Here is a 27,788-nt window from a genome sequence, read left to right on the forward strand (position 1 = left end):
TTCCAGGATATTGTCGATACCAGTAAAACTCGTCACTTCCAGTTGCCTTTTTGGAGTATCTATAGGACAGAGTAGCAGTGCTGCCTTCTACACTGAACACTTCTTTGTTGGTTGGAGTGAGATCTTCACAGCTGACACCTAAAGGAACAGAAACATGTTTTATTCTTTTATAAATCATCACAATTCAAATGTCTTTCTTTAAACACACAGATTGTAACGTACCTGTTAGAATGGTGAGAATCAGTAAAGAAAGTGCAAAATAGTCCAAAGACAACATGTTGAATGAAGGTAAAGTTTATGGTTTGTGCTGAACTCTGTTGAATGTGGAGGTTTCTCTCTCTTCTAGTTCAGTAACAGCTCAGCTCCTCCCTGAATCTCTGCTCCTCCTCTCTGATCTGGATTTGAACTTCTCTCACTTCCTCCTGCTTTACACACTAGTAGCAGCATCTTCACTTTCAGGTGGGAGGAGCTCTAATATTTTTTTGTAACTTCATCTCAGCCAGTCAAATAGTTTTGTGCTTCCACAGCAGCTCTGTCTCTGTCTCTGATCTTTACTGCTTCATTTCTCTGTTGTCTTTGTCATCAGTCCAATGACACAAGAATCAGAGGTTTAACAGTGTGTGGCTCCCTCTAGTGGATGTTGTGGAGTATTCTGTTGTCTTTGCTCCAAAGGTTTTTGTACAGAGTTTTGCTGTTTCCTGTCACTGTGGGCTGCAGAGCACAGTAGTACACAGCAGAGTCAGACAGCTGAAGCTTCTGGATCTTCAGAGGAACTGAATTTTCTGTTTTGTTGATTTTAGCATCAAATCTGTCGTTCTTGAATTCTTCAGATTTATCTGTTGTTTCTGAGAAAGATTTCAGCATATACTTTGGGTAACTGTTCACTTCTTGTTTGTACCAGAACAAAGTGGGACTGGCTCTTGTTGTTTCATATTTGCAGTGAAGTGTAACTGTGTCTCCTTCAGCAGCAATGACATCTCCTTGTTCCTGGATCACTTTGTCTTCTCCTTTACACTCTGAGGAAGAACAGAACATGCAGAGGAAGACATGGATCAATAAACATGATTGAAGTTATTGAAAAGTTCCACAGTGTAAAATGATTAAATCTCCTCTTTCTGTCCTTGTTGTGAGTCGTGTGCAGAGGAAACATGTTGATGTTTGTATCTCACCAAAGAAAAGAGCAGCAAGAATAATCCACAGCCAATGTTCCATCTGTACAACAAGGTTTAAATCAACAGGAGAAACTAGCTGATGTTCAACATTCAGTCTGAGAATTGTTCTCTTCACAGCAGCACTTATTATTGACACAATGGTTGAACACAGTGCAGAAGGAGAGCACCGCCTACTGGATGATGTCGCCCTCTGTCTCCTCTTTGAGTTTCACTTCTCTCACTTCCTCTTCCTCCTGGTTCACAGACTGTTAGCAGCATTTGAATCACTGTGAGGAGGGAGGAGGGAGCACTTTGCACTGTGTGCACAACGACCCAAATGTTCTCCATCACTGAGCTGCTTAATGCTTCTCGTGTTCACTTATGTTTGTTTTAGTATAAGAGCTTTAAGTTTGGCATGAACAGCAGAAAGGATTTATCGTGGTTCATACTAGAAGGAGACATGAGTCACACAGGGACTTATAAACAACACTATAAAGTAAGATGGCATTTAATGTTTGACAAAACATTAAAAACTGAAAAGAAAGAAGTTGTCAGGAAGTGAAATCATTGGTTTTTATCAAGGAACGTGGTCCCTGGAATTCAAATGCATTTAACCAGATGTTAACTATTTAAGATTTGAATAAACCTGAAATGTAAATTTGTTATCAGTCAAACAACAGATCAAAAATAAATTACTCTCAGCTTGTGTGAGATTACAAGGGTCCATGTTAGTGATACATGATTCAGTCTCCAGCCTACACGTGTATTCACAGTAAACCGGAAGTTTTGTGTTGAATATTTACTCCTAACAGCCAACAGTCTGACACAGCTTATCACGAATAAGAGACGAGGCTGACGATTTGACACCATGTCGAGCTTTGGAAACGCAGATGTTTTGAAACACTCCTGAATACCACGTGACGTTACCGTGGTTAATTGAGGTTTGATCAGGTGGCTTACCTGCTGCTTCTAGGGAGGTGAGGCTTGAGAATTGCCTTTTTTGTGGATCACAGTCATTTGTGCTCTGTCTTGTATTTACTCAACAGATGTTTGATAATACAGCTTATAAATATTACAAGTGGGCACACGTGCATACTTAAAAGAAACAGTACCTTCCTTTTTGCTGTTGATTGTGCAAATTGGAATTTTAGCTGTATTTAACAGTCTCAGGGCTTTCACAGGGGTTTCTCCAAATTCACAATAATGAAGTCCTGAGATGGATTTTCTATGTAATCACGCTGTGTGAAAACTTTGCTCTGTGGAAGAAAATATTAACCCGAGTCTGTGGTCTCAGCCGGTGTTGTGCCAAAAACTGACTGCTTGTATTTAAACTGCTATAAATAACTTGTTGATGTGAAACATATGTCAGATGTATCCCTCATTACTGATATCAAGTCATCTTGAGCAACAAACAACATTTCTGTAACAAGGTAGAAGCTGCGATCAGTTTTTGGCAGCGACTTTTATGTGTCCTTTATGTATGCAGTTAAAAAAATTCTTGTTGACTTTAAAGATTTCTCTTTTAAGAGTAATCTGGCCAAGAGGACAGCTGAAATTCCAACAAATGCAAAAATAGTTCTGTAAACATATTTTAAGTGGACAAAAGGGAGCTGATTGATTATAATGTAAGTACAATAACACAGTTACAAAGATACTTGAGAAACAGGTAATTTTTTAATTTTATATATAACCCCTTTGTAATACCTGTTCACCAAAGTCTATTTAGCAACATACGTAACAATATTACACATAAAAAAACACAGGGAAACATTGGAAATCAGGTTTTGGCACAACACCGGCTTATGAAGGTACTGGGTTCAAACTAACAATCTGTTTAAACTGAGAAAACTGATAATTGTAAAGAACCAAAAAGTCAACCAGTTATAAAAACGTTTTGTTTCTGAATGATAGAAAATAAATATGCTCTCCTACTTTGAAGCAGAGTGCAATCCTCCGAGATATAAACGGGCGGAACAAAAGGCTCAGTGTTCTTTGTCGGAACCTGAACGTGTAACACCATGCGGAAGTAAACAAAGGAAACGCGCTAATACTGTTAGCTTTCCTCCTGTGTGAGCTGTGTCAGCAACAATGCCTTCAGTTCAGTATCTGAGAGAGTTTATCAACGAGCGACTAACTGCTGCTGCTGAACAAATATTCTTGGAGTTTGAAAAAACGATCGTCCAGTACGAGGAAGAGATCGACCGTCAGCGCAGACTGCTGGATATCACCTGGAAACCCGAAATCAAGCTGCACAGGACAGGTGAGTGTCCCTCTGAGGGAGGATCCTGATCACAGCTCTGCGGGACGTTTATGATTGTGAGGACTTTTTGGAGATGTGAGCTAACAAAGAGCAAACAGAGGACAGGACTGCACTGCGCTCCATTCAAACAGCAGGCGCTGAAATCAGTTCTTCATGTAACAGCAAGAAGTTAGAACTGTGAAGATATTACATTAAAAGTAAATCTATCGTTGAAAATGTAAAGTGTAAATAATCCGGTATATGTGCGTTAAGATGCTGAAGTACAGAGGCAGACGTCTCCCTGTGAATCTTCTTATATTCTGATTAATCATACAATAAAATGGATGCGTCAGTGTGATTTCAGGTGCAGCTAATTATTTTTAATGACAGGTATGATCATTTTCTATTATAACAGATATTATGCTGATTGTGTTCTCAGTAGCTTGGTTTGTTCTGACGGTCTCGGAGCGGCCTTAGCTTTGACCTGCAGTGCAACATTCAGGTGGTTTCTTAGTTACAGGCATCATGACGTTGCAGCCCTCCTCATGCATCAGTCAATATACAGTTGAGCAGCTCCAGGCAGGTCCACGTGTCACTGTCGGGTGTTTCATCCACGGGAACAACATCAGCACTGGCAGCACTCATACATCTATTTTTAAAAGACAACCTCTGGATGTTTGTTCTGAACCTGTCCTGTTAAACTGCTGTGTGGTCTTGGCCACTGTGCTGCAGCTCAGTTTAGGGTGTTGGCGATATTCTTAAAGCCTAGGACATCTTTATGTACAGTAGAGTAACAAGTCTTTTTTTTTAATGTCCTCAGAGAATTCGTTGCCATGATGTGCGATTTTAGACTTCCAGTGACCAGTATGAGAGCGAGCAATATCACCAAATTCAACTGTCATATCTTCAATGTTGTCCCATGAAAAGATGTAACAAAATATTTACAAACATGTGAGGAGTGTACTCAGTTTTTTGAGATACTGTATGTACTTACATGTGGTGTTCTGTCATCACCTTAGTTTTCACATTGTTTTTTTTCTCAATTTGTCCCTCCAGACGTCCCACAGCAGTGTGTCTGTGAGGATAAGGAGGTTCTCCCTGAGCAGCAGCTCTGGAACCAGGAGAGGAGCTCCAGTCTGGACCAGGAGGAACCAGAAGCTCCACAGATTAAAGAGGAACAGGAGGAACTGTGCAGCAGTCAGGAGGGAGAGCAGCTGGGACTGAAGGAGGAGACGGATACCTTCATGGTGACTGTTGCTGCTGAGGAAAGTGACCACAGTGAACCAGAAGCAGACAGTGAACAGCTTCCATCTCTCAGCTCTGATAACTTTTTTTATACCAAACAAAAGGACACAGAAAATCTTAGAAACAGTTTCCAGTACCAAGAAGAAATCAACCATCAACAAAGGCAGTTGGCTGTCACCTGGAAACCAGAAATAAAGCTCCACAGAACAAGTGAGTCAGTCTCAGGGAGGATCCTATCAGGAGGATCCGAGGAGCAGGTCATACAGATCCATAAAGAAACAGTCAGATGTCTGTAGCTCAGTTGGCAGAGAAGTTCACCTACTAACTGGAAGGTTGTGTCGATCCCCGTCTGGTCCAGTCTCATGCCAAATATCCTTGGGCAAGATACTAACTAAGAACCAGGCCATTTACCAACTGTAATATAATAGGATACTCTCATAGCCTGGATAATAGGCTTTGGGAGTAATGCTACAGAAAATTGTTTATCTTGTAATTTATCATCACAAGCTGCATGCATTTAAACCTTATAGGTTACTCATTGTATTCAGATCTGACATCCGAAATACAGGTCATCTGGAGGGATGGAGCTATATAACTTTTTTTCTAATTTTGGTATTATATCCATCCGTCTATCTTCCTTCTTCTGCTTATCCACGCCCAGGTCGCGGGGGCAGCAGGCTAAGCAGAGAAGCCCAGTCCTCCCTCTTCCCAGCCACCTCCTCTAGTTTGTCTGAGGGAACACCAAGGCGTTCCCAGACTAGCTGAGAGATATAATCCCTCCAGCATTTCCTGGGTCTGCCCTGGAACCTCCCAGTGGGTCATGCCCGGAACACCTTACCCAGGAGGCATCCTTATCAGATGCCCGAACAACCTCACTTGCCTCCTTTTGATGTGAAGGAGCAGCGACTCTACTCTGGGCACTTCCAGATGGCCGAACTCCTAACCCTATCTCTAAGGGAGAAAGCCGCCACCCTTCTGAGGAAACCCATTAACATTGCTTGTATCCACAATCTCGTTCTATCGGTCACCACCCACAGTTCATGACCATAGAAAGCACCATAGGAAGTGTAGGAACGTAGCTCGACTGGTAAATTGAAAGCCTTGTTTTCACACTCCTCTCTCTCCCAGAGTGGGCATTCCACCCTTTTCCGGCTGAGGACCCTGGCCTCAAATTTGGAGGTGCCGATTCTCATTCCCACCACTTCACACTTGGCTGCGAACAGTATGAGCTGGAGGCCATCACCCAATGAAGCCAACAGAACGATGAGATTCTGAGACCACCCAAGTGAAAGCCTTCCACCACTTGGCTACGCCTAGAAATTCTGTCACATTATTACAATGGATTGTAAATAAAACAACTCAGATGCAGTTGAAGTGCAGACTTTCAGCTTTAAATCAGTGGGTTGAACAAAAAGATTGTATAAAAATATGAGGAACTAAAGCATTTTTAACTCAATCCCTTCATTTCAGGGGCTTAAGAAGTAATTGGACAAATTAAACAACTGAAAATAAAATATTTATTTATGTTTTTTATTGAAAACCCTTTGCTAGCATTGGCAACCTGAAGTCTTGATCTCATGGACATCACCAGATGTTGGTTTCTCGTTTTTACTGCTCTGCCGGGCCTTTACTGCAGCGGCTTTCAGTTCAGTTGTTTGTTTGTGGGCCTTTCTGGAAGTTTAGTCTTCAACAAGTGAAATGCTCAGTTGGGTTAAGATCAGGTGACTAAGTTGGTCATCCAAGAATATTCAAGTTCTTTGCTTTTATAAACTCCTGGGTGGTTTTGGCTGTATGTTTTGGGTCATTGTCCATCTGTGTTATGAAATGCCACACAACCGATATGACTGCGTTTAGCTGGATTTGAGCAGACAGTATGTCTCTGAACACATCAGAATTCATTCATCTGCTTCCGTCCTGTGTCACATCATCAGTAAACACTAGTGTCCCAGTGCCACTGGCAGCCGTCCACGTCCAAGCCATCACACTGCCTCTGCCATGTTTTACAGATGATGTCCAAAGATTGTTTTCCAAAACTGTTCTGGCTTTTTTTTTCTTTAAATCTTTTAGCAAAGTCCAATCAAGTCTTTCTATTCTTGAGGCATTTGAGTAGCTTGCACCTTGCAGTGAACTCTCTGTATTTACTTTCATTCAGTCTTCTCTTTATGATAGACTTGAATATTGATACGCCTCCTGGAGAGTGTTGTTCACTTAGTTGGCTGCTGTGAAGAGGTTTCTCTTCACCATGGAAATTATTCTGCGATCATCCACCACTGTTGTCTTCTGTGGACGTCCAAGTCTTTTTTCCTTGCTGAGTTCATCAGTGATTTTTTTTTCTTTCTCAGCATGTACCAAACTTTTTGCCACTTTTAATATTGTAGCAACTTCTCAGGTGTTTTTTTTTCTGTTTTGCAGCTTGCAGGCTTGTTTCACCTGCATGGAGAGCTCCTTTGACCGCATGTTGTATGTCCAAATGCAAGCACCACAACTCGGATCAACTCCAGGCATTTTATCTGCTTAATTGATAATGACATAACAAAAGAATTGCCCATGAAATGGTTTTTGAGTCAATTGTCCAATTACTTTTGGTCCCTTTAAAAAGAGGGTGGCACATGTTAAGGAGCTCTTAAACCCTTCATCCAATTATAATTGGAATAAAATGTGTTTCATTTCATCTGACCAGCTCCTTTGCTGATTAAAATGAGACTCTAGGGCTTATTTTTACTATTTTCTATCCAGAAAAGAACTCAGGGTGTGACCACTGGATTATCAGACTGGACTGGTGGTACTCTCTTTTAAGAAGGGAGGGTGTGCTCCAGCTGTGTGGGGGATCACACTGCTAAGCCTACCTGGGAAGGTGTACGCTGGAGTACTGGAGAGGAGAATTCATCCATTAGTCAAACATCAGATTGAGGATGTACAGTGCAGTTTTCATCCTGGTCATCGAACGCTGGCTCTTTATCCTCTTGAGGCTATTCGAGGGTGTGTGGGAGTTTGCCCAACAGTCTACAGTGCTTTGTGGACTTGGCGAAGGTATTCGACTGCAGTCCTTGGGGTGTCCTGTGAACGGTGCTTTGGAAATATTGGCTATTTTGCCATTGTCACAGGCAGTTAGTCCCTGTACAGCTGCCCTGAACTTGGTCCATGTTGGCAACAATAAGTTGGACTCATTCCTGGTGGATGATGGGTTCCAGCAGTGCTGCCCTTCTTCACCAGTTCTACTCTACATTCTACTTTTATATCATCAGGACTTCTTGGTACAGCCAAGTGGCAGAGAGTCTCAGGTTTGGTGGTCCCAGAATCTTAACTGTGTTCAACAGACGACTTGTTTCTTTTGGTGGTGACTTGATGCACTTTGCAGCTGTAAGTCACCTGTGCAGAGTGTGAAACAGCAGAAATAAGAATTTAGCGTCTCCAAGCACAAGGCTTTTCAGCCGGACAAGGGTGGGGTGGCCAATTCCAGACCAAGGCAGACCCACGACATGATGGCCTGGGAATGCTTCAGTGTCACCTGGAAGATCTTGAGAAGATGGCCAGAGAGGGGAAGCTCTGGGCTTCTCTGCTACAGCAGTGGATCTGGATACATTAAATTTTTCTGTTCTTAGGTGCATTTAAACATTAATTATACAGCTTACATGTTGAGGAAAACACGATGAGAGGTATACGTTGGCAACAAATTATGTTCTGCCATCATTAAAAATCTTGATTTCTGTATCTGTTGTTCCTCACACTGATGCAACAAAACGGTTTATGTGAGCAGCATACGCTGTATAATCCACGTGCTTAAGTTTAATTTATTTGTTTATATGTATTTTTATTTCATTGCAGTAATTTTCAATTTTTTTTTCTCCAGATGCCCCACAAGAGCACGTCTGTGAGGAGGAGGAGGAGGTTCTCCCTGAGGAGCAGCTCTGGAACCAGGAGGAACCAGAAGCTCCACAGATTAAAGAGGAACAGGAGGAACTGTGCAGCAGTCAGGAGGGAGAGCAGCTGGGACTGAAGGACGAGACGGATACCTTTATGATGACTGCTGCTGAGGAAGGAGAGCACAGTGAACCAGAAGCAGGCAGTGAACAGCTCATCACTAACACATCTTGTCTAGCAGTGAGCCATGATCAGGAAGGAAGCACTAACGATGCACAAAACTTTCCACAGAGTCAGTCTAACACTAACACAGGTAAAAAGCCTTTAAAATGTGATGGCTGCAGAAAATCCTTTACACATAAGTCCCACTTTACTTTACATAACAGAATCCACACGGGTGAGAAGCTGTTCCTTTGCACAACCTGTGGGAAAAGATTTAGTCTAAAGGATCCTTTGTTAGATCGTGTGACAGTCCAAGCAGCTAAAACTACACATCTCTGTAAGACCTGTGGTAAAATGTTTTCTTATGCATCACTACTTAAGAAGCATAAAGTTATCCACTCTGATGAGAAGCAGTATTCCTGCAAAACATGTGGGAAAGGTTTTCACTATAAACACCATTTAGTTGACCATTTGAGAGTCCACACAGGGGAAAAGCCATATATTTGTAAAACATGTGATAAAAGGTTTTCAGTATCGTCCTCACTTAAAAAACATTCATGGCGCCACTCGGGTGAGACACCGTACTCTTGCAAAACATGTGGGAAAAGTTTTTCCACCAAATCGTTGCTTAAAATACATTCAAGAAGCCTCTCAGGTGAGAAGCCGTATTCCTGCGAAACATGTGAAAACGGTTTTCCACGACATCATCGCTTAAAATGCATGCAAGACTCCACTCATGTGAGAAACCATATTCCTGCATAACATTTGAAGAGTTTATTTCTAAATCGATTTGAATATCGATACAAGAACTCTGACATGTGAAGTCGTAGTCGTGAACTATTTATAGAGAAGACAAAGTCGAGCTTTTTGACGTCTTCAAACAATCAAGCAGCGATTGTCTGACTTTATTCCTTTACTAAGATAATTCTGGTAATACCGGTTTTTCCTTGATGTCAGACTGTAAGGCATGTTAAGACTTTCGAATTCTTCAGTAAAAATATTATGAATCTTATTTTATACTTCTTTTTTTCCAAAATGAAACATTTTCAAATATGTTTTACATTCATTATTAACGGATTTGGTTTGTTTGTTTGTTTTGCAGAGATGTCTGCAACAAAAGCTTCTTGCCAGGTATTCTGGTAATTCGAGGTTGATCACTGTGCTATAAACTAAGTTTAGCATGGCCACACATTTATTACGTTATCAATTCAATTTTATTTATATAGCGCCAAATCACAACAAAAGTCGTCTCAAGGCGCTTCATCAGTGTGTTTCAGCATATCTAAGTGAATGTAACCTTGTAAAATGAGTATTTGTAAAGATGAAACACCTGCCAAAGTTCATGCATTTGTGTCTTCACGTATTGATTATTGTAGCGCTCTTCTTTCTGGGCTACCAAAGAAAAGTTGTAGAGGTTTACAGATGGTGCAAAATGCAGCTGCTCGTATTTTAACTAAAACTGGAAAACTTGAGCACATTACCCCTTTACTGAAATCCCTTCATTGGCCACCTTGACAGGTTTGAGCAGATTTTAAGGTCCTGCTGCTCACCTACAAGGCTTTAAATGGTTTGGCACCTTCATACCTCTCTGATCTTTTTCATCTTTATGTTCCATCCCGTGCTCTCCAATCTCAGGATTCTGGCCTTTTAAAAGTTCCTAGAGCCAGAAAAAAGACTATTGTGGAGCGAGCTTTTTCTTTTCATGCCCCACTTTTTTGTGGAACAACCTCCCTCAAGATATTAGGCAGGCATGAGGTTTTTAAAACTAAGTTGAAGACCCACTTGTTCACCCTATCCTGCATGTCTTAATTCCTTTTTAGGTTTTTGTTTTTTTGTTTTTTTTTATTGTTTTTAACTTTCTATTGTGTTTTTAACTTGTATTGCTATGCATCACTTTTATTTTTTTATCTCTTAACACCCACTCACATCCTGGGCCATCTGACCTCAGGAAATCACATGATAGGGTGGGGCCAGGTTTCACAATGAGCTCACCTGAAACCCTGGCTGATTGTGACCCACACCCGTTTTCACACCTTGGCTCAGGCGATTAGAGGATCATCAGGGGGTCATTGTCCCTCTGTGGGGGGAAACTCCCACTGGCCTTATATCTGGGACTCTCCACCATTTGACCTTAGATCTGAAGAAGCTTCTCGGATGAAGGTGAAACGTCTTCAAGCAACTCAAACAAGTCCAGACGCTTTTCTTTCCAAGCTCCTTTGACTTCCCACTCTGAGTGCTGTAACATTCGAGCTGTGAGCCAGCGTTATATTTATCATCAGTCCATTCAGCCTGTAGACGCATGAAGTAAACCAAACATCTGTTTTCATCTTGAAATACATTCAGATAAATATTCTACAAGATTAAAAGATTATTAGGTTAATTTCCTTGACTTGGTAACATTTATTTACTGCAAGTGAATCCATGCAGATGTTTGTGACAGTGCATTTAGTTTGCACTGCTGTAGCTTTAGTGCAGGTCTTTCCTCAGCAGTGTTACTAACAGACTTTAAAATGGGGCAGATAAACAAAACATTCTTTCAACAGAGACTCTGTATCACACTGTCATTAAAAGTAACTGTGAAAATGTGGTTCTTGTAGCTGAAAGGCTGAACAAAACAAGCTCCAGACCAGGTTATTCAGCAGAAGATGGCGATCTGCTTCTGCAGAATCTTGTGGTTATATATTTATAAGTTAACTAACGAGGCTTTTATTAAAGGTATTTGTGAGTGTGTATTCAGATCCATGTGTCAGATTTGTAAATATGGAAATAAATGTGTGCGGTTTGCGTCAAGCACTGAAAATACAGATAAGTCACCAGCCGGCTGTTCAGCTACGTGTCTTTTTACATGACCTTTGCTACATGTGTGCAGTGCGCCCTCAGGCTCACGGCTCAGACTTTGTCCCTCACTCAGTACAGAGCGTACCACCAGGTGGTACTCAATCTTTTTCACTGTGGTTCTGTTGAAGCAATGCAGGTTCAGATGGACAGAACACAGTGGAGTTATCATATGTTTGAATTACATGTTCATGGTGAAGTAGCTTGTGTTATAATAAATGATGTTTGTCACCAGTCTGCCTCTGGGTGAAGTCGGAGGATTTTCTTGTGCGCCAGAGGAACACAAACTTCTTCTTTCAGAGGTTTAACAGTGTGTGGCTCCCTCTAGTGGATGTTGTGGAGTATTCTGTTGTCTTTGCTCCAAAGGTTTTTGTACAGAGTTTTGCTGTTTCCTGTCACTGTGGGCTGCACAGCACAGTAGTACACAGCAGAGTCAGACACTGCAGCAGAGGAGATCTGAAGAGTCATCAGTGTTTTATCTCCACTCACATTAAACGTTAGTCCAGGAACTGGATCTGATATTTTCACTCTTGTTCCTGTGTGAGAGATCAGGAACTCTGGTGGTTTTCCTGGATGTTGCTGATACCAGTAGAAATAATCACTTCCAGTTGCTTCCTTGGAGTATTTGTAGGACAGAGTCACAGTGCTGCGTTCTACACTGAAAACTTCTTTGTTGGTTGGAGTGAGATCTTGACAGCAAACAGCTAAAATGAGAGAAATATGCTTTATACAAACTATAAATATTGAAATATATTTATGAATCGCTGGAATGAAAAGCAGTTGTTTTTTAAATGTACAGATATCAGCGTACCTGTTAGAATCATTATAATCAGCAGAGGATGTGTGGAACAGCTGAACGACAGCATGTTGAATAAAGAGGGTTTGTATGGTCTGTGTGATGAACTCTGTGTACTGTGGAGTTTTTCTGTTCTGTACTTCACCTCAGCTCCTCCCACAGTCCTTTATTTCAGGTTCCTGTTACGCTTCCTCAGAATGAAATTCAAAGATCCTGACAGCATGTTAGGTGGCTGCTCAGAACAAGGTGCAGCATGTGAAAGGTTCGTGGTTCCTTCTGTATGTGAAGGAAACTTCTGATATTTGCATTTTTACAGAGATTTGGAGCTTGGAGTTCAGCTTGTGTGGGAATTTTTCTGATTCTTCTCTGATAGTCTGAAGTTCATGTTCATCAGGTTGAACTGCCAGCGTACTTCTGTCATCAGATTGCAATAATGTTATAATAATAACATTAATAATACTCTTGGTATCCAACACTTGTCTTTTCTACAGGACGATGCTTACATCACAGCATGTGGATGTGACAGTTTAACCGTAAAGAGATAAACCTCTGTCACTTTATTTTGCTTCAGGTGCTTTTTTGCACCTTCTAACTAATGAAATCTATAAATAATGTTTGTTGTTATAAGTTGTCAGTACATTAAAATTCAGCAGGTGTTGCTTTCCAGTTGCAACAGTTACTTTGTTTCTTTGTGTCTGAACGTTCCTGCAGTTGGTTTGTGGTTGATGTGGATTTGCTGCTCATGTGAATCCTCCCACAGTGTTTCATTAGCAGCTGTAACCACAGTGACTCTGATAAAACAGGAATTAGCAGAATCCATCTGATATGAAGCCGTGCTTTGAATACCACTTCCCTCCTCTTTGAAGAGTAGTCAGATATCTGTGTTCAGGTTTTTGTACAGCCTCTTCTACACTTTGTATCACTGTGTTTGTAGAGCACAGTAGTAGAGAGCTGTGTCTGCCAGGGTTAGGGCTGCTATGGTCAGATTAGTTGATGTAGAAGATGTTTCTGATCCATATCGTTTATCAGGAATATATTCATCACCACTCCATGATCTCGCTCCTTTCCAGAGTATAAACTGAGGAGCCTGAAGGTCAGAATCATGTCTGTACCAGTGAAGGCGTACATTATCTGATGTTGTCTCATAGCTACATGTGAGTTTGACAGATTCTCCTTCTGTTTCAGTGACTTCAGGTTGTTGAGGAGTAATTGAGACTCCAGCTGTTAGTCCTGGAAAAAGAAAGAAGAAAAGTAGTGAAATGCAGTCTGTATATCTGCTTAATGCAGCAGCTTCAACTAAACTTTAATCCTGTTCTTAAACTCACCTATAATGTGAGATAGAAGCAAAAAGAGGTGCAGCAACATGTCTTTGGAGTTATTAAAGCCAGACAGACAGCACATGAACAATGTTCTTCCACTGCAGCACAATGACCAACAAATAATGTCATTGGATGAGCTCAACTTCAGTGGGCGGGGCCAGTTTAATAGCTCAGCCAATCAAACAGTTTTGTACTTCCACAGCAGCTCTGTCTCTGTCTCTGATCTTTACTGCTTCATTTCTCTGTTGTCTTTGTCATCAGTCCAATGACACAAGAATCAGAGGTTTAACAGTGTGTGGCTCCCTCTAGTGGATGTTGTGGAGTATTCTGTTGTCTTTGCTCCAAAGGTTTTTGTACAGAGTTTTGCTGTTTCCTGTCACTGTGGGCCTCACAGCACAGTAGTACACAGCAGAGTCAGACACTGCAGCAGAGGAGATCTGAAGAGTCATCAGTGTTTTGTCTCCACTCACATTAAAAGTTATTCCAGGAACTGGATCTGACAGTTTCTCTCCTGTTCCAAAGTGAGAAATCAGGAACTCTGGTGGTTTTCCAGGATGTTGTCGATACCAGAATAAATAATCATTCCCATCAGCAGCTTTCGAGTATTTATAGGACAGAGTAGCAGTGCTGCCTTCTACACTGAACACTTCTTTGTTGGTTGGAGTGAGATCTTCACAGCTGACACCTAAAGGAACAGAAACATGTTTTATTCTTTTATAAATCATCACAATTCAAATGTCTTTCTTTAAACACACAGATTGTAACGTACCTGTTAGAATGGTGAGAATCAGTAAAGAAAGTGCAAAATAGTCCAAAGACAACATGTTGAATGAAGGTAAAGTTTATGGTTTGTGTTGAACTCTGTTGAATGTGGAGGTTTCTCTCTCTTCTAGTTCAGTAAAAGCTCAGCTCCTCCCTGAATCTCTGCTCCTCCTCTCTGATCTGGATTTGAACTTCTCTCACTTCCTCCTGCTTTACACACTAGTAGCAGCATCTTCACTTTCAGGTGGGAGCTCATATTTCAGCTCTGTGCTGCTTCAGTCCAAAAATAAGAGAGTCTGCATTGCTGGCAGACTGCAGAGGGCCCGGTGGCGCCAGTGTCCGGCAGCCTCGCCTCTGTCAGTGCGCCCCAGGGCGGCTGTGGCTGCAATGTAGTTCAACATCACCAGTGTGTGAATGAATGACTGATTGTAGAGTAAAGCGCTTTGGGGTCCTTAGGGACTGAGTAAAGCGCTATACAAATACAGGCCATTTACCATTACATACAACTGTCCCTCCCAGCCAAACGGCCACGTCCCTTAGTAGTCACAAGGATTCTGGCAGATTTTCCCTGCCCAGATTCATGCTATTTGCTAAGATTTCACTAAACACCAACACTCACACCGTACATCCATTAGTTGATTCCAGAGCTCCCTGGTTACTCAGCTCAACATTCCCTGGAACTCCTTCTGGCGCCATTACAGGTTTCTGCGCTAAATGGAGCAAAAATCACTAACCAGGCTACTCTCTGGTTCTGTCAGGAAACCATTTTGTTCATCGAGGCTCCTGGTACCTTGTTAGTTCTGGGTCACGCTTCGTTAAAGGTCCATAATCCTAACATTGATTGGGAATGCAATACAATCACCGGTAGGAGTTCGGGGTGGGTTTGGATTATCGATTTATTAAAATCGATTCTGGCTTAGATATCATGATATCGAATCATTAAAATCCTGAATCAATTTTTTTAATATACATTTATTTTTTTGGACCCGCCGACGGATCAGAATGAGTGAGATGTGACTTTCTCACCCGACGGCACGGACACGGTCGGGGCTGAAAGCGGGTCCTCGCTTTGTGTTTACGCCCTTTTTGCGCTGATTCTAAAGCTGCTAGTTTGATGTCACCTGACACCAGGGAATGAACCGCACAATAACATTTTTGCAAGGAGCGTTGTGGTAGCCATCTCTCATGACGGATGTCCGAGAGTCTTCCAGCTCACCACCAACCACCTTCCTCAGACCTCTTTCAACCCACAGTTCACTTCCAGGTCTGTCAAGAGTTCTGTTCAACCGTTGGCACAAAGGTGCGTCTGTCTTCCAGTTTACATCCCCAGACAAACGGTCAGACTGAACCAACCAACCAGGAGCTAGAAAACACCCTGTGTTATCTCATCTCTTCCAACCAGACGACCTGGAGCAGCCAGCTTACTTGGATGGAGTCTGCCCATAACCTCCTCCGCCAAAGGCTACTCTCCATTCGAGACCTCCCTAAAAATACTATAAACCAAAACACCATCCATCCATCTTCCTCCGCTTTATCCGAGGCCGGGTCGCGGGGGCAGCAGCCTAAGCAAAGAGGCCCAGACCTCCCTCTCCCCAGCCACCTCCTCCAGCTTATCCGGAGGAACACCAAGGCGTTCCCAGGCCAGCCGAGAGATATAATCTCTCCAGCGTGTCCTGGGTCTGCCCCGGGGCCTCCTCCCGGTGGGACATGCCTGGAACACCTCACCCAGGAGGCGCCCAGGGGGCATCCTTGTCAGATGCCCGAACCACCTCAGCTGGCTCCTTTCGATGTGGAGCAGCAGCGGCTCTACTCTGAGCCCCGCTCGGATGGCTGAACTTCTCACCCTATCTCTAAGGGAGAGGCCAGCCACCCTTCGGAGGAAGCTCATTTCTGCCGCTTGTATCCGCGATCTCGTTCTTTCGGTCACTACCCACAGCTCGTGGCCATAGGTGAGGGTAGGGACGTAGATCGACCGGTAAATTGAGAGCTTCGCTTTTACACTCAGCTCCCTCTTCACCACGACGGACCTGTGCAGCGTCCGCATTACTGCAGCTGCAGCCCCAATCCATCTGTCGATCTCCGGCTCCCTTCTCCCATCACTCGCGAACAAGACCCCGAGATACTTGAACTCCTCCACTTGGGGCAGGAACTCATCCCCGACCCGGAGTGGGCACTCCACCCTTTTCCGGCTGAGAACCATGGCCTCAGATTTGGAGGTGCTGATCCTCATTCCCACTGCTTCACACTCGGCTGCGAACCGTTCCAGTGCGAGCTGGAGGCCCTCACCCGATGAAGCCAACAGAACCACATCATCCGCAAAAATCAGAGATGAGATTCTGAGGCCACCAAAGTGAAAGCCCTCTGCCACTTGGCTGCAACTAGAAATCCTGTCCATAAAAATTATGAACAGAACCGGTGACAAAGGGCAGCCCTGGCGGAGCCCATCACCCACCGGGAACGAGTCCGACTTATTGCCGGCAATGCGAACCAAGCTCTTGTAATGGTTGTAAAGGAATCGAATGGCCCGTAGCAATGGGCCAGACACCCCATACTCCCGCAACACCTCCCACAGGACACTCCGAGGGACACGGTCGAATGCCTTCTCCAAGTCCACAAAACACATGTAGACTGGTCGGGCAAACTCCCATGCACCCTCAAGTATCCTCGAGAGGATGAAGAGCTGGTCCAGTGTTCCACAACCAGGACGAAAACCGCATTGTTCCTCCTGTATCCGAGGTTCGACTAGCGGACGAACTCTCCTTTCCAGCACCCTGACATAGACTTTCCCAGCCTCGCTGGGAAAGTCTCCCAGGGAACCAAAACACATTATATTTATTTATATATTTATAGGATTATAAATATTCAATAACGTGAGTCGTAACAATAATCTTCCAATTCTTTATTTATAGTTCTGTGTCACCTGTCAAAAATTGTCCTTCATACAGGATGTCATTATTTTATAATTGGGTTGCTATTAGTAATCACAACACATCATTAGATGCCTTTAGTAGAGAGACTTTGATCTTGGGTGCTAACAATGAATGTTAAGGTCAAGTGCTTAACCAGCCTCATGTCCTCCCCGGCCTACTATACTATTGTTCAAAGACGATCCATGACACGTTGCAGTGTTTACTGATTTACACAGTTGGTGTGACCTTCACCCGATTTTCACCTAAATTAAATCACCTTAAGCTGTTATTGGTAACAACCATCACAGAAAATGTGAAGATGACGTCTTGAAAACTCTGGAAGCTTGACTGCTAACAGATGGACAACAAACAGAAAGAATTACATAACCCAAAACCAGAGAAGTGTAACAGTGTAACAAGACTGAGACCCTCCTGTGTGCTAACAAACCAGAGGTTTAACAGTGTGTGGCTCCCTCTAGTGGATGTGGTGGAGTATTCTGTTGTCTTTGCTCCAAAGGTTTTTGTACAGAGTTTTGCTGTTTCCTGTCACTGTGGGCCTCACAGCACAGTAGTACACAGCAGAGTCAGACACTGCAGCAGAGGAGATCTGAAGGTCCATTTGTCTGTTATTATCAACTGCTTTTACATTTAATCCTGAGACTGGATTTAATATTATCTCTCCTGTCCCTGAGTGAGAGATCAGGAACTCTGGTGGTTTTCCAGGATATTGTCGATACCAGAATAAATAATCATTCCCATCAGCAGCTTTGGAGTATTTATAGGACAGAGTAGCAGTGCTGCCTTCTACACTGAACACTTCTTTGTTGGTTGGAGTGAGATCTTCACAGCTGACACCTAAAGGAACAGAAACATGTTTTATTCTTTTATAAATCATCACAATTCAAATGTCTTTCTTTAAACACACAGATTGTAACGTACCTGTTAGAATGGTGAGAATCAGTAAAGAAAGTGCAAAATAGTCCAAAGACAACATGTTGAATGAAGGTAAAGTTTATGGTTTGTGTTGAACTCTGTTGAATGTGGAGGTTTCTCTCTCTTCTAGTTCAGTAACAGCTCAGCTCCTCCCTGAATCTCTGCTCCTCCTCTCTGATCTGGATTTGAACTTCTCTCACTTCCTCCTGCTTTACACACTAGTAGCAGCATCTTCACTTTCAGGTGGAGCTCATATTTCAGCTCTGTGCTGCTTCAGTCCAAAAATAAGAGAGTCTGCATTGCTGGCAGACTGCAGAGGGCCCGGTGGCGCCAGTGTCCGGCAGCCTCGCCTCTGTCAGTGCGCCCCAGGGCGGCTGTGGCTACAATGTAGCTGCCATCACCAGTGTGTGAATGAATGACTGATTGTAGTGTAAAGCGCTTTGGGGTCCTTAGGGACTGAGTAAAGCGCTATACAAATACAGGCCATTTACCATTTAGATTCCCAACTGTCCCTCCAGCCAAACGGCCACGTCCCTTAGCAGTCACAAGGATTCTGGCAGATTTTCCCTGCCCAGATTCATGCTATTAGCTAAGATTTCACTAAACACCAACACTCACTCCGTACATCCATTAGTTGATTGTAGAGCACTCCCTGGTACTCAGCTCAACATTCTCCTGGAACTCCTTCTGGCACCATTACAGGTTTCTGCGGTAGATGGAGCAAAAATCACTAACCAGGCTACTCTCTGGTTCTGTCAGGAAACCATTTTGTTCATGGAGGCTCCTGGTACCCTGTTAGTTCTGGGTCACGCTTCGTTAAAGGTCCATAATCCTAACATTGTTTGGGAATGCAATACAATCACCGGTTGGAGTTAGGGGTGGGTTTGGATTATCGATTTATTAAAATCGATTCTGGCTTAGATATCATGATATCGAATCATTAAAATCCTGAATCGATTTTTTTAATATAAATTTATTTTTTTGGACCCGCCGACGGATCAGAATCAGTGAGATGTGACTTTCTCACCCGACGGCACGGACATGGTCGGGGCTGAAAGCGGGTCCTCGCTTTGTGTTTACGCCCTTTTTGCGCTGATTCTAAAGCTGCTAGTTTGATGTCACCTGACACCAGGGAATGAACCGCACAATAACATTTTTGCAAGGAGCGTTGTGGTAGCCATCTCTCATGACGGATGTCCGAGAGTCTTCCAGCTCACCACCAACCAGCTTCCTCAGACCTCTTCCAACCCACAGTTCACTTCCAGGTCATTCAAGAGTTCTGTTCAACCGTTGGCACAAAGGTGCGTCTGTCTTCCAGTTTACATCCCCAGACAAACGGTCAGACTGAACCAACCAACCAGGAGCTAGAAAACACCCTGTGTTATCTCATCTCTTCCAACCAGATGTTACATCCCCCAGGAGGATGTCTCTTCTCCCTAATAACCCTTTGTTTTGTCCAGGCTCCACCTCCTCTGTCCTGATTGGATGCTGCGCAGAGTCTGGCTAATTGTTAATCAGGAGAGCACTACTTAAGACCTGTGGAGCTGTGCTTCTGGGCCCTCTGGCCATTTTGGTTGCCATACCTGTGCAGGCTTGCATGCCTTTATAACGTGTATGAGCATTGTTGTTTTCATGTTCAGACTGCTTGTAGGGGAGAGCTGCCTTTTGCTTTGACACCCTGTTTTCTCCTGTTTATGTGTTGTTAGGTAGGTTATGGTTATAGGTTGTATATTTTGTTTCTTTGGAGTTAGGTAAGTTTCTTTTATTTCTACATCAGGGATGTTTTGTTTGTTATGTTGGCTCTCCCTGACGTTACACCTCAGTCTGAACCCAAATCTCATCACCAGCATTAAATAAACCTTCTACACTTACCATCTTGGCTCCTCCTTCTCTATCCACCTTTATGTTCGTCCCTTCAACCCCCTAGACTAGCCAGGGGACGTAACACAGACGACCTGGAGCAGCCAGCTCACTTGGATGGAGTCTGCCCGTAACCTCCTCCGCCAAAGGCTACTCTCCATTCGAGATCTGCCTAAAAATACTATAAACCAAAACACATTATATTTATTTATATGATTATAAATATTCAATAACGTGAGTCGTAACAATAATCTTCCAATTCTTTATTTATAGTTCTGTGTCACCTGTCAAAAATTGTCCTTCATACAGGATGTCATTATTTTATAATTGGGTTGCTATTAGTAATCACAACACATCATTAGATGCCTTTAGTAGAGAGACTTTGATCTCGGGTGCTAACAATGAATGTTAAGGTCAAGTGCTTAACCAGCCTCATGTCCTCCCCGGCCTACTATACTATTGTTCAAAGACGATCCATGACACGTTGCGGTGTTTACTGATTTACACAGTTGGTGTGACCTTCACCCGATTTTCACCTAAATTAAATCACCTTGAGCTGTTATTGGTAACAACCATCACAGAAAATGTGAAGATGACGTCTTGAAAACTCTGGAAGCTTGACTGCTAACAGATGGACAACAAACAGAAACAATTACATAACCCAAAACCAGAGAAGTGTAACAGTGTGTGGCTCCCTCTAGTGGATGTTGTGGAGTATTCTGTTGTCTTTGCTCCAAAGGTTTTTGTACAGAGTTTTGCTGTTTCCTGTCACTGTGGGCCTCACAGCACAGTAGTACACAGCAGAGTCAGTCACTGCAGCAGAGGAGATCTGAAGGTTCAGACCATTTCTGTCATCGACCATTCTGACAGAAAGTTTGGAATTTGTTGTGTTTTGTGTTCCCAAGTTAAAGATTAGGAACTCTGGTGGTTTTCCAGGATATTGTCGATACCAGTAGAACTGATCATTTCCAGTTGCTTGTTTGGAGTATCTGTAGGACAGAGTAGCTGTGCTGCCTTCCAAACTGGACTCTTCAGTTTTGTTTGCAGTGAGTTGTTGACAGCTGACACCTAAAGAAACAGAAATCTGTTGAATGCTGTGTTGTATACAAAGAAAGCATCAATAACATGTAAACATTGGGATGAAGCAGTTTTTGACAGATTGTCATGCACCTGTTAGAATCATGATCATTAACAGAGACGTTTCATAACAGTCCAGCATCAACATGTTGAATAAAGTGAATCTTCTGAGTGTTGAACTCTGTTGAATGTGGAGGTTTCTCTCTCTCGTCTGTTCTTCAGTAACAGCTCAGCTCCTCCCTGAATCTCTGTGTCTCCTCTTTGGTTTGTAGCTTCACTTCTCTGTTACACCTCCTTCTTTTAAACTTCCTCCTCTTCAATCAGCTTGAAACACAGCAGAGTAGGAGGTGTGGTGGTCAGAAGTTGATATAATCTCATCATGAGCATGAATGTCATGGTAATTCTGGGTTTTAATGATTTGTTTGAAGTGTTCCAGGGTGGAAAGATTGTTCAACATTCACCTTTTTTTACTTTAAAAAACAATAATTGGCTTCACAAGTTTGACTTTATTTTGGAATTTCTCTAATTCACATGGACCCTAAAGTATACAGACAGGCTTAAATAAATAGATTTACATGTAAATATACACATAATAAAGGTCCTGAAGGTTCTACAGTGTCTTTCACTTTGACAAGGCCACAGTTCTCATGAGTGTTTGACTGAAACTGGTAGTTTCTCTTTGCAGCATAAAAAGGATTTGTTAGACAGACCTCATTGGATCCAGAACTTGAACTTTAAACCTCTTAAACAAGACTGAGACCCTCCTGTGTGCTAACAAACCAGAGGTTTAACAGTGTGTGGCTCCCTCTAGTGGATGTTGTGGAGTATTCTGTTGTCTTTGCTCCAAAGGTTTTTGTACAGAGTTTTGCTGTTTCCTGTCACTGTGGGCTGCAGAGCACAGTAGTACACAGCAGAGTCAGACACTGCAGCAGAGGAGATCTGAAGAGTCATCAGTGTTTTGTCTTCAGTGACATTAAAAGTTATTCCAGAGACTGGCTCTGACAGTTTCTCTCCTGTTCCAAAGTGAGAGATCAGGAACTCTGGTGGTTTTCCAGGATATTGTCGATACCAGAAGAAATAATCACCATAAACTGCAGCTTTGGAGTATCTATAGGACAGAGTAGCAGTGCTGCCTTCTACACTGAACACTTCTTTGTTGGTTGGAGTGAGATCTTCACAGCTGACACCTAAAGGAACAGAAACATGTTTTATTCTTTTATAAATCATCACAATTCAAATGTCTTTCTTTAAACACACAGATTGTAACGTACCTGTTAGAATGGTGAGAATCAGTAAAGAAAGTGCAAAATAGTCCAAAGACAACATGTTGAATGAAGGTAAAGTTTATGGTTTGTGTTGAACTCTGTTGAATGTGGAGGTTTCTCTCTCTTCTAGTTCAGTAACAGCTCAGCTCCTCCCTGAATCTCTGCTCCTCCTCTCTGATCTGGATTTGAACTTTTCTCACTTCCTCCTGCTTTACACACTAGTAGCAACATCTTCACTTTCAGGTGGAGCTCATATTTCAGCTCTGTGCTGCTTCAGTCCAAAAATAAGAGAGTCTGCATTGCTGGCAGACTGCAGAGGGCCCGGTGGTGCCAGTGTCCGGCAGCCTCGCCTCTGTCAGTGCGCCCCAGGGCGGCTGTGGCTGTAATGTAGCTGCCATCACCAGTGTGTGGATGAATGGATCCGTACATCCATTGGTTGATTGTAGAGCACTCCCTGGTTACTCAGCTCAACATTCCCTGGAACTCCTTCTGGCGCCATTACAGGTTTCTGCGCTAAAAGGAGCAAAAATCACTAACCAGGCTACTCTCTGGTTCTGTCAGGAAACCATTTTGTTCATGGAGGCTCCTGGTACCCTGTTAGTTCTGGGTCATGCTTCGTTAAAGGTCCATAATCCTAACATTGATTGGGAATGCAATACAATCACCAGTTGGAGTTAGGGGTGGGTTTGGATTATCGATTTATTAAAATCGATTCTGGCTTGGATAACATGATATCGAATCATTAAAATCCTGAATCAATTTTTTTAATATAAATTTATTTCTTTGGACCCGCCGACGGATCAGAATCAGTGAGATGTGACTTTCTCACCCGACGGCACGGACATGGTCGGGGCTGAAAGCGGGTCCTCGCTTTGTGTTTACGCCCTTTTTGCGCTGATTCTAAAGCTGCTAGTTTGATGTCACCTGACACCAGGGAATGAACCGCACAATAACATTTTTGCAAGGAGCGTTGTGGTAGCCATCTCTCATGACGGATGTCCGAGAGTCTTCCAGCTCACCACCAACCAGCTTCCTCAGACCTCTTCCAACCCACACTTCACTTCCAGGTCTGTCAAGAGTTCTGTTCAACCGTTGGCACAAAGGTGCGTCTGTCTTCCAGTTTACATCCCCAGACAAACGGTCAGACTGAACCAACCAACCAGGAGCTAGAAAACACCCTGTGTTATCTCATCTCTTCCAACCAGATGTTACATCCCCCAGGAGGATGTCTCTTCTCCCTACTAACCTTTTGTTTTGTCCAGACTCCACCTCCTCTGTCCTGATTGGATGCTGCGCAGAGTCTGGCTAATTGGTAATCAGGAGAGCACTACTTAAGACCTGTGGAGCTGTGCTTCTGTGCCCTCTGGCTATTTTGGTTGCCATACCTGTGCAGGCTTGCATGCCTTTGTAACTTGTATGAGTATTGTTGTTTTCATGTTCGGATTGCTTGTAGGGGAGAGCTGCCTTTTGCTTTGACACCCTGTTTTCTCCTGTTTATGTGTTGTTAGGTAGGTTATGGTTATAGGTTGTATATTTTGTTTTTTTGGAGTTAGGCAAGTTTCTTTTATTTCTACATCAGAGATGTTTTGTTTGTTATGTTGGCTCTCCCTGATGTTACACCTCAGTCTGAACCCAAATCTCATCACCAGCATTAAATAAACCTTCTACACTTACCATCTTGGCTCCTCCTTCTCTATCCACCTTTATGTTCGTCCCTTCAACCCCCTAGACTAGCCAGGGGACGTAACACAGACTTGGATGGAGTCTGACCATAACCTCCTCCGCCAAAGGCTACTCTCCATTCGAGATCTGCCTAAAAATACTGTAAACCAAAACACATTATATTTATTTATATGATTATAAATATTCAATAACGTGAGTCGTAACAATAATCTTCCAATTCTTTATTTATAGTTCTGTGTCACCTGTCAAAAATTGTCCTTCATACAGGATGTCATTATTTTATAATTGGGTTGCTATTAGTAATCACAACACATCATTAGATGCCTTTAGTAGAGAGACTTTGATCTTGGGTGCTAACAATGAATGTTAAGGTCAAGTGCTTAACCAGCCTCATGTCCTCCCCGGCCTACTATACTATTGTTCAAAGACGATCCATGACACGTTGCAGTGTTTACTGATTTACACAGTTGGTGTGACCTTCACCCGATTTTCACCAAAATTAAATCACCTTGAGCTGTTATTGGTAACAACCATCACAGAAAATGTGAAGATGACATCTTGAAAACTCTGGAAGCTTGACTGCTAACAGATGGACAACAAACAAACGATTACATAACCCAGAACCAGAGAAGTGTAACAGTGTGTGGCTCCCTCTAGTGGATGTTGTGGAGTATTCTGTTGTCTTTGCTCCAAAGGTTTTTGTACAGAGTTTTGCTGTTTCCTGTCACTGTGGGCCTCACAGCACAGTAGTACACAGCAGAGTCAGTCACTGCAGCAGAGGAGATCTGAAGGTTCAGACCGTTTCTGTCATCGACCATTCTGACAGAAAGTTTGGAATTTGTTGTGTTTTGTGTTCCCAAGTGAGAGATCAGGAACTCTGGTGGTTTTCCAGGATATTGTCGATACCAGAAGAAATAATCACCTCCAGCTGCTTGTCTGGTGTATCTGTAGGACAGAGTAGCTGTGCTGCCTTCCAAACTGGACTCTTCAGTTTTGCTTGCAGTGAGATGTTGACAGCTGACACCTAAAGAAACAGAAATCTGTTGAATGCTGTGTTGTATACAAAGAAAGCATCAATAACATGTAAACATTGAGATGAAGCAGTTTTTGACAGATTGTCATGCACCTGTTAGAATCATGATCATTAACAGAGACGTTTCATAACAGTCCAACATCAACATGTTGAATAAAGTGAATCTTCTGAGTGTTGAACTCTGTTGAATGTGGAGGTTTCTCTCTCTCGTCTGTTCTTCAGTAACAGCTCAGCTCCTCCCTGAATCTCTGTGTCTCCTCTTTGGTTTGTAGCTTCACTTCTCTGTTACACCTCCTTCTTTTAAACTTCCTCCTCTTCAATCAGCTTGAAACACAGCAGAGTAGGAGGTGTGGTGGTCAGAAGTTGATATAATCTCATCATGAGCATGAATGTCATGGTAATTCTGGGTTTTAATGATTTGTTTGAAGTGTTCCAGGGTGGAAAGATTGTTCAACATTCACCTTTAACATCTTTAAAAAACAATAATTGGCTTCACAAGTTTGACTTTATTTTGGATTTTCTCTAATTCACATGGACCCTAAAGTATACAGACAGGCTTAAATAAATAGATTTACATGTAAATATACACATAATAAAGGTCCTGAAGGTTCTACAGTGTCTTTCACTTTGACAAGGCCACAGTTCTCATGAGTGTTTGACTCAAACTGGTAGTTTCTCTTTGCAGCATAAAAAGGATTTGTTAGACAGACCTCATTGGATCCAGAACTTGAACTTTAAACCTCTTAAACAAGACTGAGACCCTCCTGTGTGCTAACAAACCAGAGGTTTAACAGTGTGTGGCTCCCTCTAGTGGATGTTGTGGAGTATTCTGTTGTCTTTGCTCCAAAGGTTTTTGTACAGAGTTTTGCTGTTTCCTGTCACTGTGGGCCTCACAGCACAGTAGTACACAGCAGAGTCAGACACTGCAGCAGAGGAGATCTCCAGATGAAACTCCTTTTTTTGATCGTCATGTATAAACTTCATCCTTTCTGTTTTCTCTGAATAGTAGGCGATGAGAAACTCTGGATGTGAATTGGGTTTCTGTTTGTACCAGAAGAAGTAAGTTTCAGAGCCTGAATATTTGCAGGAGAGAGTCACAGTGTCTCCTTCCAAACTCATCACTACATCTTTAGATGGTGTCAGTAAATCCTCAGAGGATCCTGAAAACAACAAAGACATATTTCACCATCATGTTTCTGTATCTTTAAACTTAGTTTATAAAAAGTGAATCAATTCAAACAACATCCAAATATTTTCATGTCCATCATCTCCTTTTACATCTCACTCCATCTTTTGATGACTCACCAGTCTGAAAGGAGACGATCATCATCCAAATGAAAAGCAGCAACATGATTTTCTCTTGGACTGAATGAACAATAGAGAGAACACAGCAGCTCTTCAGCTCCTAAATGAAGCCTTTCATATTCACTGCTGTAGCTCCTCCTCCAAAGGCGGCTTCTTCTGGATCGGCTTGGCCCTGCTTTCTGTGGAGCCTGTAAATAAAGAGAGCTTTGAATATTTGAAATATTTAGCAGAATGTAGAATAATCTCACTCATGTATTAAACAGCAGAAGTACACGTGTAAACCAGCATCAACACTGGACTTTAAAGATTCATTTGTAGCTGATTGGTTTCAACAACCTGACACAAGTTTATCATATCAAAGAGAATAAATGGAACAAGCATGAGATGGTCTTCCTGGTTGGACTTTTAGCTTCATGTGAGAGATTTTAACTTAAAGAGATAAACCTCTGTTACTCTGTTTATTTTGCTTCTGCTGCATTTTTGCATGTCCTCATCCACTAAATATAAAATAGTGTAAATGAGCAGCTTTTGATGTTTGACAGTTTTTATTGTGTCTGAACGTTCCTGCAGTTGGTTTGTGGTTGATGTGGATTTGCTGCTCATGTGAATCCTCCCACAGTGTTTCATTAGCAGCTGTAACCACAGTGACTCTGATAAAACAGGAATTAGCAGAATCCATCTGATATGAAGCTGTGCTTTGAATACCACTTCCCTCCTCTTTGAAGAGTAGTCAGATATCTGTGTTCAGGTTTTTGTACAGCCTCTTCTACACTTTGTATCACTGTGTTTGTAGAGCACAGTAGTAGAGAGCTGTGTCTGCCAGGGTTAGGGCTGTTATGGTCAGATTAGTTGATGTAAAAGATGTTTGGGATCCATATCGATTATCAGGAATATACTTTAGATGACTGTCTGATCTTGCTCCTTTCCAGAGTATAAACTGAGGAGCCTGAAGGTCAGAATGATGTCTGTACCAGTGAAGGCGTACATACTGTGATGTTGTCTCATAGCGACATGTGAGTGTGACAGATTCTCCTTCTGTTTCAGTGACTTCAGGTTGTTGAGGAGTGATTGAGTCTCCAGCTGTTAGTCCTGGAAAAAGAAAGAAGAAAAGTAGTGAAATGCAGTCTGTATATCTGCTTAATGCAGCAGCTTCAACTAAACTTTAATCCTGTTCTTAAACTCACCTATAATGTGAGATAGAAGCAAAAAGAGGTGCAGCAACATGTCTTTGGAGTTATTAAAGCCAGACAGACAGCACATGAACAATGTTCTTCCACTGCAGCACAATGACCAACAAATAATGTCATTGGATGAGCTCAACTTCAGTGGGCGGGGCCAGTTTAGTAGCTCAGC

General features: G+C 42.5%; 2 protein-coding genes across 6 annotated transcripts in view; one reads left to right on the forward strand and one right to left on the reverse strand.

Annotated features, from left to right (window-relative positions):
* LOC148097218 (uncharacterized) overlaps positions 1-27,788 on the reverse strand; it is a 532,237-nt gene that overhangs the window by 353,784 nt on the left and 150,665 nt on the right. Inside the window, exon 2 of one of the 4 annotated variants that reach the window (XM_087831903.1) lies at positions 11,585-11,593. The exons of the other annotated variants lie outside the window; for them this stretch is intronic. Coding sequence (XP_087688029.1) covers positions 11,585-11,593 — 9 coding nt within the window. The remainder of the gene's footprint in view (positions 1-11,584; positions 11,594-27,788) is intronic. 4 annotated transcript variants of the gene reach the window in all.
* LOC148097227 (uncharacterized) lies at positions 3,183-9,728 on the forward strand. Of its 2 annotated transcripts, none has more exons than XM_087831874.1 (3): positions 3,183-3,411; positions 4,447-4,845; positions 8,486-9,728. In XM_087831874.1, exons 1-3 carry the CDS (start codon positions 3,240-3,242, stop codon positions 9,418-9,420), a joined length of 1,506 nt encoding a protein of 501 aa, XP_087688000.1. In that variant the 5' UTR covers positions 3,183-3,239; the 3' UTR covers positions 9,421-9,728. The 2 variants fall into 2 exon arrangements, with proteins under 2 accessions (XP_087688000.1, XP_087688001.1); XM_087831875.1 differs by lacking the exon at positions 8,486-9,728 and adding an exon at positions 5,297-5,734.

The sequence above is a fragment of the Neolamprologus brichardi genome, chromosome 18, assembly GCF_056152115.1.
Source record: "Neolamprologus brichardi isolate AB-2024 chromosome 18, ASM5615211v1, whole genome shotgun sequence".
In the NCBI taxonomy this organism is placed as follows: Eukaryota; Metazoa; Chordata; class Actinopteri; order Cichliformes; family Cichlidae; genus Neolamprologus; species Neolamprologus brichardi.

Coding starts and splice junctions, on each gene's coding strand:
- LOC148097227 (XM_087831874.1), top strand. CDS start 3,240: ATGCCTTCAGTTCAGTATCTGAGAGAGTTTATCAACGAGCGACTAACT. Junction 3,412..4,446: donor AATCAAGCTGCACAGGACAG/GTGAGTGTCCCT, acceptor TTGTCCCTCCAG/ACGTCCCACAGCAGTGTGTC. Junction 4,846..8,485: donor AATAAAGCTCCACAGAACAA/GTGAGTCAGTCT, acceptor TTTTTTCTCCAG/ATGCCCCACAAGAGCACGTC.